Below are 14637 nucleotides of genomic sequence, written 5' to 3'. Positions count from 1 at the left end.
AAAAAAGGTTTGCTTATTTATTTGATTTGTCATTGCCCAAAAGTAAAAGTTTTGTCATCGCTTCGATAAGTCATCCCAAATTTAAATTAAGTTGGATTCCTGTTCGATACATTGATTCGTGTAAACAACTTTTTTTGACTGAGTGCAATGAAATGTATACTAATATCAGTGATATCCAAAAAAAAACTGCCGTAGCTAGTGGTGATGATGACAGTGATAATAGTGATCAGGAATATTACTCATGTTTGCACGAACACACCAATAATGGATCCTCTGCTAATGATTCAAGAATTACAAACTTTTCTTGTGTACAGGCTTTGACATTCTTAAATTCTCCAAAAAAAGAAATTAGTGTATTAGAAGATTATCCCATAGTTAAACAAGTGTTCTTAAAATACAACACAACTATTCCGTCTTCAGCTCCAGTCGAACGACTTTTTAGTGAAGCAATCCAAGTATTAACACACAGGAGAAACCGTCTAGGAGATAAGACATTTGAGATGTTACTATGTTGTAAGTCAAAAAATTAAGCCTGTATCATTATAATTTATTTGTTCAACAATTAAAATATTGTTATTATTTATATTTACAAGTCTGTATGTTATTTTAATTATTTATGTTGTATTATATAAGTAATATTTTCAAAAGGATCAAAAGATTTGCTCAATTTTTTTTATACTTATTTTAATGTCTTTTAATATTGATATTTTAGTTTTTGGTTTGAATATTATATAAAAAGTATAAACCAGTTTTCTTAAACTAGAAATATATGTATGTATGTATTTTATACGTATATTCATGACACAAAATAAGCCTTCCTGGTTTGCTTTCCTTTATCAACTACTAAACAATGAGTCCAATAACATGTCAAGCATTAATAAAAAATTAACTATTATAAGATAAAAATTTAGATGAAAAAGTTTTATCTACATATTTATCTAGATAAAAATTGAATATTCTATCTTCATATTAATCTAGATATTAATTTAGCTAGTAATCTAATATTTACCTAGATGTTATTTTTGCTATCTGAACTCAACACTGCATACATCTTATTATTTTTAAATTGAACTACTCATATTTATGATTCAATACAAATAAAATTTCTCATGAATATTTAAAACTTCAGGTATCCTCAATTGTATGTACTAAATAAAATAAAGTTTTATAAATATACTTTATGTAGGAAAAATCAACAACGGTTAATATTAAATAAATATGTACTTTGAATTTTATTGCTGTAACATACACATACTAAGCCTTTTCTTCTTAAAGATATAATTTTTACACTCAAATACATAACTTACCTACTATACCGGTATTGTTCAATAGTTGGAAAAATACCATACTATATTCACTAAAACAGCCCTATTGAGTAATTAATTTATGTTTTTATATATAATTGTTTAGAATTTAACTTTAACATTAAGTTTTCATACATTTTAAGAAATTTAAATAGCAGTGAGTTACCGTGATATTGGTGACTCTTCATCCTTTATATCTTCTTATTATGATAACTTGTAGTTTTACCAATATATGGGTCTTAGGTATGCACTTTTTTCTATTAATTATAAAAATCTTATATTCAAAATTAAAATTTAGCATAGAAAGCAATTTTGATAAGTTGGACAGTCATATATTTTCCTTTATATATTATATATATTGAGGTACCGCAAAAAAAATAAGCTCGGAAACTTAGTCCCCCGAAACAATAACCACAATTTAAATTGTATTACACATTTATTGTGAATTTTTTTTTATTTATATATATTATTGACCGTAAAAGAAAATATTGACTATTTGTTTATAATTATTATTATTAAATTATTTATTTATATATTATTGATATTTCAAACTAATTTACTAAGTAATATAGGAAGATTAGGAAGTGTGCTTTTAGTTTTGATATTAGAGTGAATGGACCCCATATCAAACTTTTAGGTAAGAACATTATCTGTGTTCTCTCGTTGGTTTTTTAAGGATATTTTAATTTTTAGGTGAGTTATGAGTATGAAAAAATATAAATATTTGAAAATGCTCATAATTCACTTTAAATTAAAATATACATTTTAGTTTTGAATATTATTCAATTATTATTATTTAAAATTTTATAAAATCTCATATAGGGTTATTTTTATTAGGCAAATCATTTATTGTAACACAATTTTGATTCCTTTTTTTTTATTATTAAAAATAGGAAGTCGGAATAACACAAACTAACAATTTAATAATTATGTTTAAATAAAATATATAATTTCTCATAAGTTGAACACGTTCAACTTACTTATTCACAATAATTGTCAACTGATTGTTTGTTATGAATTTATGAGCATAGGTTTTATTGTATTAATTGATGCCTAACTTAATTAGACTTTAATGGTCAACTTCATATAGGAAGGTGCTTAATTTGACGATAAGTTTGAAAAGTACAGTAATTGTCTTCAAATCAACTTTTTAGTTTTCATACACATCAGACATAAAAGTGTATGGCTTTTTAAATATGTTTAGGTTGATATTAATTATTACATTTAATTGAACTTCCTAAATAGTTGACAATAATATTCCATAATTTGAATAATTTAATTTAATACCTTTAAAAAGTGAGAATGAATAAAATGTCAAGTCTCGGTGTATTTTAAAGATTTTGGGTAAAAATTAAAAAGAAATTAATTAAAGGCCAAATTTAGCATATTTTACTGAGATATGAAACTGAACATAATATATTTATTACTACTAAATATTTTACATAAGATGCTAATTATGTATGATAGAGATTGTAACAGTCAAACAAAATACAGATATATTTGTACACATGCCTGAACATATTATAATATGTAATCGTTTATTATCTGTAATCCGATGATTAGAACACATACCTGTCTCAATAAATCAATTTTCACTCTTATATACTATGTAATATATTCACATACATCACCAACTTAATGATATTTCTACTTTAAAAGAGGAAATTACATTTGTTGAAATCGTTGCTATACACAGGAGTATATCAAAAAGTGAAAGAGGAGGTATTCAATCGAATGTCATCACCATACAAAAAACCCTAGTTTAGTTTCAATTTATCTTTTAAGGTATTCTATTTTTGAAAGATTTTGTTGCATAGCTATTACATTAAAATTTGTTTTGACCATAATAAATTTGATAAATATATCTAAGTTGTAAAAATTAAATTTAGGAACATAGTATGTATAATGTATAATACTGAGGTACATTTAATTGTATCACAATAATAATTTTTACCTATTTATATAAAATATATACATAGTTTTTTTTAAATAGTTATACTAGTAAATTATTTGATTTGATTTCTAATATCTATTAACAATTATCAATACATTTTTGTATTTAATCACCACAATTTCACAAGATTATAAATTAAAAACAATAAGACAGTTCAGATTGTTTTTCACTTATAATTGAAAAAATGAAATACTGTTGTACAAATAAATTAATGTACAATGTAGGTAATAATCATGTAGTGTTCACATTTTGATACTTAAAAATTATAAGCTAGATATATAATAAGTCAATCAATAATAGTGTCAATTATTGATATTTAATGAAACAATGAAATAACTCAATAATGTTTCAGTTATTAGAAAAAACGAATAACCTTAAGTAAAAATAGGTTTAAAAAATAAAAAAAATAATTTACAATACATTATTTACAAACGGAAAAAAGTTTGACAAATAATTGTAACATGACAGATAAAAAAAAATGTTCATTATGTAATTATTTTCATTTAGGATTTTTATATTTTATTATTAATGAAAAAGCACACAAAAATTAATTAAACGTGAATATTATAAGAAAAGAATTTAAATTAAACTTAATTCTAATACAACCTACCTAATTAACTGACATATCCAGATGACCAGATTAAATTATTATATAACCCTTGTCATTTTTTAGACATATTTTATAGAAACAAGTCTTCAAAATATAATACTAAAGATGTAATAACACAAGAAGAAAAATTCCAATTTTTGGAATATACATATTTCTGTATATATAAATATTATACAAAAAAAAAAAAAAAACAAAATAATTGACTATTAAAATATAATTTTTGTTTGTTAAGCAATTAATACTCAACACAAACATGGAAATAATAAATATATGACCATACAATTTTAGATCTATTATAGTAGATTAATATTCACAAAGCCAGAATGAACTAAGTAGAAGCCAGAAATACAGTGACTTTATACAAAATTATTCAACAACAAAATACAAATATTCAACATATTGAGGAAACTCAAAAGTTACAAATGTCAAGGATGCCATCTTGATAAAGGTTTAAATTGAAGTTACTTTTATAGTCACTAACCTCAAAGTATCTAATAGTAGGTTACTAAAATGATATACAAAAAAATTTATAAATATTTATTTACATCATAATTAGACCTTAATATTTGACCTGTTCAATTAGGCTTATAATTTTGTTATAAATAATAACAAACTATTGTATAATATAACAAATAATTTTGAGTTATGTTTTTATGGTAGTACGTATTTAATATCATACAGAAATGCGGTGAAAATTGAATAATAACACAGTCTTTGTGTCCGCCAGGATTATTCGTCAAACGTTATACTTGCCTCTTTAATTCAGTAAGGCGCATGTCGGGGATATGTTGCTTCTCGATACTTGCCACCTCCATAGGCTTGTGCTGGATAACCACCACCACCGCCACCGCCACCACCGCTGCCTCCTCCATAGCCAATTGCGGAGTAATCATATCCACCATATGCACCGTAAGCATCATAAGCATTAGCTGCATAACCATAATCTGCAGCAGTACCATAAGGCGAAGTAGTTGCCGGTGCCATATAACCAGGATATGCTGGTCTCAAGCCAAAAGTAGCAGGAGGTCTAGCACCACCTACTGGACCAGTCCTGGTTCCAGGAGCAGTCATTGTTTCAGGATTGAACTTGACTTTTTTTACATCTACTTCTTTACCATTAATAACTTGTTTGGGATTTTTCAATACTTGATTAACAACTTCAGAATCTTCAAACGTTATGAAACAAAAACCCTTCTTTTGGTTTTTCATTTTATCAAAAGGTTGTTGATACTCGGATATTTGACCAAATTGAACAAAATAATTCCGTACATCTTGTTCAGTCATTTCAGAAGTTAAGCCTCCAACAAAAATTTTACAACGCAGTGGGTTAACTTTCTTAGTTACCTGTAATAATAGCATATAATAAAAATTATAATAATTAAATCAACATCTATTAACAGACATAGGATCCTAAACATAAATGCTATGTATAGAAATAATGATTTATTTTTTTAGTGTGAAAGCTAAAAAATAAATAAAAATAAGTATAATACCTAAGTGTAACATATGAAGTGGTAGGATTTTATGACTTATAAAAGAAATATAGCAAATTATTGTTTATACTTGGTTAATGACATATTGTGTAATATCAATGTACATCAGTCAAGCAATATAGATAAAGAGAAGCAACTCACCCTCTTGGGATCAACTTTTTTGTTTGCGATAAAGTGATCTCCAGCAGCCAATAAATCGTCCACAGTCTTGGCGTTCACAAACTGTACAAACGCAAACCCTCTGGATTGTCCGGAAAACGGGTCGGTCTTGATGTTGATGTTTTCTATCTCGCCATACTGCGTGAAATACTCCCTTAGTTCTTTCTCGCTAATGGTTCTGCCTAAGCCGCCAACAAACAGTTTCTTATCATCATCTCGGCCAGGTCCATTGGACCGGCCATTGGCATTAGGTTGTTGCGCCATGTCTTCCTGTAACATACAAGAATAGAATAGATGTGTAAAGATCAGCCACAAACAACGGAGAACGGAATGCGTTTGGGGAAGAGGCTTTAGCTATATAATTTAGGTGGCTCACAATTGCCGACCAAATGCTGTCGGACACTGAGATACGTCGTTTCAGAATTAAAACAATTTTATATGCTCACCAGTTTGCTAAAGTGTCGGCTGTAGCCGCGGTCCGCGTGTGAAAGTTTGTATGGCGGCCGCTGTTGTAGCTACTATCGATGATCGGAAACGGCAACGTGACAAGACTATTTGTGGACGTGCGTGTGTATTCTAAGTTTTTTCTCGCAACGGATAAATATTGTAACGATTTTATTATTATTTACACATCAAACGCACAAACATTGACACTGAAAGACGCGGACGGCAAACGCCATTTATCTCTCACTCTAACCGGGTTTGTTGTCTGTTGGTTGCCAACGGGAGAAAAAGAGAGCAAGTAAATAAAACAAAATGGAGGGAACTGGCTATAGTGCTACCAACTGGTCGGACAGTCTGTGTCACGTTTGGCGGCAAACCGGTATCGCCTTGAAAAAGATAAAATAAAATAAATAAATAACAAGACAGTAAGAACTAAGAAGTGATATTTTTGTTCACTTTAGCCAATTGTCGAATTATAATTTATATTATTTTATAAATATAAAAAGGGCTGGTATAATTCGAACCTGGTGTCTTCGAGGATTCAGCGAATTGGATACATCATTCCGTCGGTCCTTATGTATGTAAAATAGGTTGAAATCGAATGCCGAGTTGTGAGTGTCAACGTACAGTCAACCTCATCAGGCACTCAATCGACGGCGGATTAAATGTACCAGTCCCGTCTCTTTTTTTGAATGTGAAATAGGTTAAAGTCTAATGTCGTTTGAGTGTCTAGTATTCACATATCATCTGTGAAAATCGATTCACGCGCAACTAAGCTGTCGCCTATGTAGGCAAATTTATTATATTGGATTGCGGACAATGTACGAGGATCAAGTGAAATATTGTAGGTATACAGTACACACTACACAAGTCAGGATTGTGTTTATGAGGTGCCCTTCCCCCCCCCCCCAAATCTAGGAAATATTTATTAAGTCTGCTTATTATGTTCTATCATAATAATATATAAATTGTAGAATTATTAGCAACAACTAACAAGTTAGGTATTCATGTAATGTGTCTAACGATTTTGATCGTAACAATCATACTTTTGAGCAGTTAGAGCACAGTGCATAGTGTTTAATTTTGACGTGCGGTACTGCTGCATTATCGTAATTTCGATTTGTTTTACCTAGAATCGATTACTGAAATACACGCGTCTGTTGTGCCTCAATCGCCGCATAATAATATTGTACAAACCCGTATGAGCTAAAAATATTTCCGATAAGTAGACTTTATTTACTCTGAAATTATGACGGCGGCGTCCGATAATACGGTGGTTGGCTAAATCAGTTAAATGGAAGATTATTGAAGACAATTTAAGGCCCACAACTACTGTTATAGAGGCTTAAGTGTTTGTGATAATTTAGTGTACCCATCATTACCCAAATATGTATGAATTACTAAAAATACTAGTATCCACCGCTTCAGCGGAACGCAGCTTTTCGACGTTGAGAACGAGAAGACTCAAAACGTATTTAAAAAATACAACTTTAGAATCCAGTCTAGTGGTATTTGCACTTTTAGCTATTCATATTTCATAGAGACATTGACATACCCATGTCTTTACAAAAATAGGGACTGAACGACATTTTATTAGACAAATTTGCCAACAGAGGCAAAGAAAAAAATGTAAATTTAATATAATTTGTTATATTATTGTATATATTTTATTTCATTATGTATTAATTTTGTGAAAACATTAAAAATTAAAATTAAAGTTAAGTTTGGACATACTAAATTACTATGAATTAGTTATTGATTTTATAGGCTGAATTAGAGAATTTTGGTTAGAGAAAATAATATTAGCAAAATTTATTATTACAGCGTCAAAAATACATTGTAATCATTTGCAATTTATAGCTCAGTTAAAAAAAGTAAAAAAAGTGGGCAAGTGGGTATCGCTCTGCTGTATAGACGTATCACGTATAGCAGAGATGGAGAGTAGGTGACTGGTCACTATAATGGATGTGTTAAATTTGAATGCAATAACAGGTATCATTGTATACGATAAACGATTCTGAACGGAGATGATTTGTCAGTCAATGATTTTCGCGGTTTTGATATATTTCATAAACATTTGAACTTTAAATGCTTACAAACAAAAATTGTGACTAACGATTTTTTATTTTTTTTTTACTACAATAAGTACAATTGTACTACGGAAAAAAATAATTAGTTGTGATAATCGATGAACAATTGGTACTACCCAATTTTTTGGTTGTATATATGACCACCAACCTTTTGGTAATTGTTACAATTTATTTTATGTAAATGGTTTTTTATTGTAACAACAGAATAACGAAGTAGTAGGTACATATTTTATTATTAGTTGCAGCTACTGATTAAATGTATTTATAACAAAATAATTTTAGTTTATGTAAACAAGTGATATGTTATCATTACCAAAATAAATGTTTGTCTAACAATGAATTTGGTTATCCCCATTATGACAGTAGGTACTTACAGCAGCTATTTTATCAGATACAACAAGAATATTTAGTTATGGTTTCAAAGCTCCATGTTTCCAGTACCAAAATATATGTATAGATAACAATTTTTTTGGTAAACCTTACTATAAACATTGGTATATACGGCTATTTTTTAGTTTGATGTAGTAAGGATATTTTGGTTAACGTAACATAATTTTTTTAAGTTGTAGTAACCAAAAATATAAGTAACAACACATTTTTTAGTTTAATAATAATATAATAAGCATTTATTTAAAAAAGCAATTCATTTCATAATTACAAATTAATAATCATTACCTATATCTATGTGGATATTTATATAATATGTGTAGGTATATATAATATAACATAATAATAATAATAAATAACTTAATAATAGTAAATAAAAAACAGTATAAAATTAATAACTAATAATATACATTATAAATGTAGGTAAATACATATTATAATAAACAACAATGAATAAACTTTTGCCATAAAAAAATATTAAACATAATTACAAAGATTAAAATATTGATTTTAAAAAAGTAGACAATTTACAGTTTGTAGGAATTCTTATAATAAACCTTGTATTAAATTTTAAAGATTTTTTGAATAGCTAAATTTTTTTTATCGGCATTTTAAGAAAAAAAAACTTAAAAAAGTCGAAAATTTCAATTGTCTGTAAGTAGCTATAAAAAAACTATCTACCTATCTATCTAATATAATTCATCAGTCATGTGATCGAAGAATATGATTTATGTGTTTAACGAAATACGAGTATTCAAATAAAATAATAATAAATTAATATACTTATTTATTATAATATAATATTTAGATATATCATATATAATATATTCTTAAGTAATTAAGTCGATATGGCAATATAGGACCTAACCTAAATTATAGGTAGTAGCCAGTAGGTACCTACATAGTACATACTATATTTTATGGTCACAAATATGTACAATTATGTACTAATAATGTTTATTGTATATATTTGTGATCAAAGTATACCTATGTAGGTACCTATTTATCTTCTTTACCTAATCAACACACCTATAAACTCTTATATAATATTTGTATTATAAAATATTCTCTGTAGAAGTGTATACATTATATATATACACAATATAGTGTTTTTGATAAACTCTTGAGCTGTCGAGCACCACCTGAAATTAAAGATATGTTCAACTAATAAGGATAAAACAATATAAATATAATAATGATGTTATGAATTATTATGATACAATAAATACTATTACATGATTTTTAAAACTGTATATTATAAACAAAATAAATTATAGCAATATCAATAGTAAAATACTTAAATACATGTTTAACGTTTGCAGCTTATAGTGTGTTAAGTTAAAAAGAATAAAACATAATATTGTATTATATTATTTATATATTTATAAATTTGAATAAATTAATTTATTAATTAGGTATGCCATAATATAGGTACCCAATATGTGTTAAATAATTTAAGCGTATTTTTTTTAAATAACATACCTAATTCTGATTGTGCATACATTTGCTAAGTAATGATGTAAAGTAACAAATATAGTTACATATTAAATGTATAATAATTAGGGCTCGGAAGTTGGTGGGTGACCTTAAAAACATTAAAAAATATGCAAATATGACATAAAGATGACAAAAAATGTCCTTATAAAAAATGACCTAAAAATTACAAATATTTGTTTAAAATTAAAAAAATATATTTTTTTTAAATTGTACTTTATTTTACTATAAAATTCTATATACATTTATCAAAGCTTACAAATTACTCAAAACATGACATAAAAATAAATGAGAAAAAATAATAAAATTTAGGTTTAATAATATTCATTACAACACGACAACGAAGACTCTAATCGGTGAGATAAAATCGGTTAGGCACTAATCTTAGTCCGTGATAATTTCAAAGTTTTAAGTAAGTTATCGGCATAATGGTCGACAAGAAACAATAAGAAGTGAACTAATCTGAAATCAGTAAAAACGACTAAAAATGTGTTTATTATAATACATGATATACAGACTTGAGTCAATATAGATTAATTTCAACGCCAATCGAGCTATACATACCACCTATTCAATAATTATATAAAGTGCAAACATGTTCACATGAAAAAAAAAAATTCAATATAACAGAAAATTGATATCTACAATTTTTAAAGTACAAAACACATTTATTAACGTATGGTAAAAAAACTAGCTTACTAAATATACGGATAGGGAAAGTGAGTTGAGTCAATCATAAAAATTTCATAGTATATCTTTGGGTTTTATAGGATTTTGGGGCGCAATTTTTTCGGCAATGAGCATTTATCAATTAATGCATAAAAACCAAAATTTATGTTCTCCGTATAAAATCGAAAATGGATTTAAAAAAGATAAATAATTTGTATATTTTAAATATGAAGCAGCCCGTGGACTTTAGAAAATTAAAGATATAAATTTTCTGGTTTTTACGATTTTACAGAACATTCTGCTGTACCGCGTACTTAGGAGGATTAAGATATTACCAGCAGTTTTTTAAAATAATTGGGAAAAAATTAAAGGAAAACAGGAATTTTTACGTTAATATACTTTTCAACAAAATGTAACTTGAAAACGAATAACCATAAAAAACTTTCAACTTTCACCAAAACTAAATGGTTATAATGGTTACACCTTACGGCTTACACGATAATTTTCTATACATAGGTAATATAATTTAATTATATATTAATATATTGACACTTTTTAAGCTTATTATAAAGGCAATTGGAATTTTTAGTTTCCGAATGGATCGACGAATTTATCGATTTTTCAATGTGTGTTTATTTATCTGTCTCTCATAGTCTTTGTGGAAATTAAAAATACTCAGATTTTCCAAAATTGTGGTAGATATTTTAGCAATTTTTTACCTAACCTTTTTTTGAATAAATCACTTTTTAATGGGGGTACGATAAAACAAAATATAAACAAATTATAGAGGGTAGGTAGTTATCTACAAAAAAGGGCTTACGATATATTCACGTAAAAGTTAATGGTTTTGCGCTGTAAGGCCTACAAAATACAGACTTATAAAAAAACGACTTTATAAAAAAATTTCCCAACAAAAATTATTGAGGAAAAAATGATCTACAAAATAATATTTTTTATGTTAAATAACTGTTCTTACGGCATACGAATTTTAAAGTTCACTATACAAAATTACGATGAGTACCTATATAAAAAATAATAAAAATGCGTTCTTTTCCACACCACCATTGAGGTAGAAGCATGGCGCGTTTTTTTTTACATGGTTTCCCCGGTAGGCCTAATCCATGTTTACTTAATAACTTTTATCTCGTCGTAAGTTATCTATTCGTTATAACAAAGTAGTTAATTATTATATTTTAATTCTTCAACTTATAATTTTGCTCTCTTTTTTGTGATAGTACAATAGCAAGTCTTGAATTTCTTCTTCCATATTTTTATCGAATCATTTTGGCTCCTCCAGGTATGCTCTGCCCACTAGAGTCTTCGCTATTTTATCGCATCGGTTATGTTTATACTCCGGAACAAATAACAATAACTCTAGCTTTGCATTTTTCCTCTTTCACCATTTTCCTCTGATACTACACTTAACAGTTCCAAAGATTTTCCTTTCAATTATTGAACATTTTTTCATGTCTAGTTTTCATAGCAGTCGTGTTTTTGTTTCATACAGAAGTACCTGCAAATGAATCAGAGTAAAATATAATTGCTCTTTTGATAATTATCGGAACTATAATACTCGTATCTCTGCAAACCCATATAAACACGTTCGAACGCGGATACGTTTCCCGCCATCGGGTCTGCTGGTCCCTCTAAGGTGGTGCGACTGTAAGACGAAAGCTCGCGAAGTTGTCAACGCAGCCGCTCCGTCGCAGCCACGATTTAACAGCTATATTATCTTAAATCGTTGTCACACCCGACGCAACTGACCGGTTGCTCTTTGCCCTTTTCTCTCCAGCGTTCGGCCCATTGCGGACTGCAGACCTTGTTTACGCACGCCCGCCGCATTCACGTGTGTTTTATATTTTATATTTGTTTTTGATCACGTGGTTATTTATTTATTAGTATTTATTGTATATTATACCAATCTGTGTAATATTTATTATAACTGTGAACGCATGGCGCTATAAATTGTTTACATTATTGTGATACCAACCGGTGCAGGGTGACCTTTATTTTTTCAACACCTCGTAAATCGCAACCGACAACCGCCGCGCCGACCTCGTAGGAGCGGTGCAAGGGCAACATAGCACTTTTATATGTTTGAATTATAGCCGGGACATCCCTAACTATTTCATTATTTTTTGGATTTTCTGGCGAGCAACTGACACGTACAACTGCGACTCGTCTATAATATTTAAAATTGTATTTAATTAAGAACGAGTATAAATATTTGATTATTTGAAAGATCATAGATATTTGACTTTTCTATCATGAAGCTACCTTGATTATTTCCGATTATTTGGTCTGCCCTTCTGTTTACTCGTCATAGAAATATGATACAATTGAATAATATTTTATACGCCACATTCAGGAGGAAAATACCTCCAATTGTTATAATCCTTAGTATTCACTTTCTTATGTATTGGGCAGAATATCGCTATTTTTCAATCTTTGGTGATCTTTCCCTAACCCGGTTTATCTTTCTGATTAAATCCCACTAGTCAAAAAAACTTACTCTTATCATTCTATTTTTTAATAACTCTGTCTGTATTCTATTTTCACCTGAGTATTTATTACTTTTTACATTATTAAACACCTAACCTAACCTAAACTATGGGCATAACTTGTCTTCCCGTCCCGCCCTGCGCCTTTGCGGCGTGGTGGGAGAGTAGACAGTGTCGTGTAGTCATTACTCGTTGCCCGTGTTGGTGGTTGGTAAAGGTGCTGACCAGCCACTGTGGTGCCTGTACTTTGTAAGAGAGATTGGGGGGAGAGTGTTGCATTAAAAATGGATAATTAAAGATTATTAAAACGTTTAAACTTGTTTCAACATGCGAACCTTAAAAATTGAAAGTGAAGCTAATATCAAAAACACCACATTTCGCAAAAGATTAGGGTGACATGACAAAGTAGGCTAAACACATTTAACGCATAATATATCATAATAACAGCAGTCACGAACGAATTATAAGCGTAGGCTCCACAATGTACTTTTGGTTGAGTGTTAAGTTTCGACAGTAATTATTGAGTTGAGTAGAACCTACCCTAGCCTAAGCTAAACTAAACATGTCTAAATTAATAAAAGCTTTTACAATGTCAACGAAAAAAATCAGAGAAAATGATTAATTCAATAATTGTTAAATGTTATAAATTTAGAGAAATGCTAACAAAAACCGGAAAAATCGGCTATGTCTAAATGATCAAATAAAATTGTGAATGATTAAAAGCTTATTACTTCATATACGATGGGGAATTCTTCGGAAAATATATGTTCAAATCAAAAAAAAATAAGGAAAAATAGAACAAATATTTAAAAAACCATAAGCTTAAGTTCTAGTCGTTCGTTAATACTCCATATCAATTCATTGATATCTTCATCAAGAGTGAAGTCACTCTGACGAATTGGGATGAACTCCTCAGCCATCGGATTTAGATTAAATGTTGGTCGTTCGTTATCACTTCTTATAAATTCATTGATATCATCATCAACAGTGAAGTTACTCTGACGAACTGGGATGAACTCCTCGGCCATCGGATTTAGATTAATCGTTGGTCGTTCGTTAATACTCCTTAATAATTCATTATTGATATTTTCATAAAGATTACAGTCACTCTGACGAATAGCGGTGAACTCGTCAGCCATCGGATTTAGATTAAACGTTGGTCGTTCGTTAATACTCCTTAATAATTCATTATTGATATCTTCATCAAGAGTGAAGTAACTCTGATGAATTGGGATGAACTCCTTGGCCATCGGATTTAGATTAATCGTTGGTCGTTCGTTATCACTTCTTATAAATTCATTGATATCATCATCAACAGTGAAGTTACTCTGACGAACTGGGATGAACTCCTCGGCCATCGGATTTAGATTAATCGTTGGTTGTTCGTTTATACTCCTTAATAATTCATTATTGATATCTTCATTAAGAGTGAAGTCACTCTGACGAATTGGGATGAACTCCTCGGCCATCGGATTTAGATTAATCGTTGGTCGTTCGTTATCACTTCTTATAAATTCATTGATATCATCATC

General features: G+C 28.9%; 2 protein-coding genes across 2 annotated transcripts; one reads left to right on the top strand and one right to left on the bottom strand.

Annotated features, from left to right (window-relative positions):
• Positions 1–737, top strand: LOC132921393 (uncharacterized). The gene has a single exon (XM_060984400.1). The coding sequence runs from the start codon at positions 153–155 to the stop codon at positions 528–530; it is 378 nt and encodes a 125-aa protein (XP_060840383.1). The 5' UTR covers positions 1–152; the 3' UTR covers positions 531–737.
• Positions 738–2670: 1933 nt separating this feature from the next.
• LOC132921349 (RNA-binding protein squid-like) lies at positions 2671–6240 on the bottom strand. The gene is made up of 3 exons (XM_060984332.1): positions 5967–6240; positions 5503–5790; positions 2671–5212 (listed from the first exon to the last, which is right to left on the bottom strand). The coding sequence occupies exons 2-3, from the start codon at positions 5782–5784 to the stop codon at positions 4631–4633; spliced, it is 864 nt and encodes a 287-aa protein (XP_060840315.1). The 5' UTR covers positions 5785–5790; positions 5967–6240; the 3' UTR covers positions 2671–4630.
• Between the last annotated feature and the right edge of the window lie 8397 nt (positions 6241–14637).

This window comes from Rhopalosiphum padi, chromosome 2 (assembly GCF_020882245.1).
Source record: "Rhopalosiphum padi isolate XX-2018 chromosome 2, ASM2088224v1, whole genome shotgun sequence".
Classification (NCBI taxonomy): domain Eukaryota; kingdom Metazoa; phylum Arthropoda; class Insecta; order Hemiptera; family Aphididae; genus Rhopalosiphum; species Rhopalosiphum padi.
Note: the sequence above shows the minus strand (reverse complement) of the source record. Positions and strands in the feature narration are given on the sequence as shown.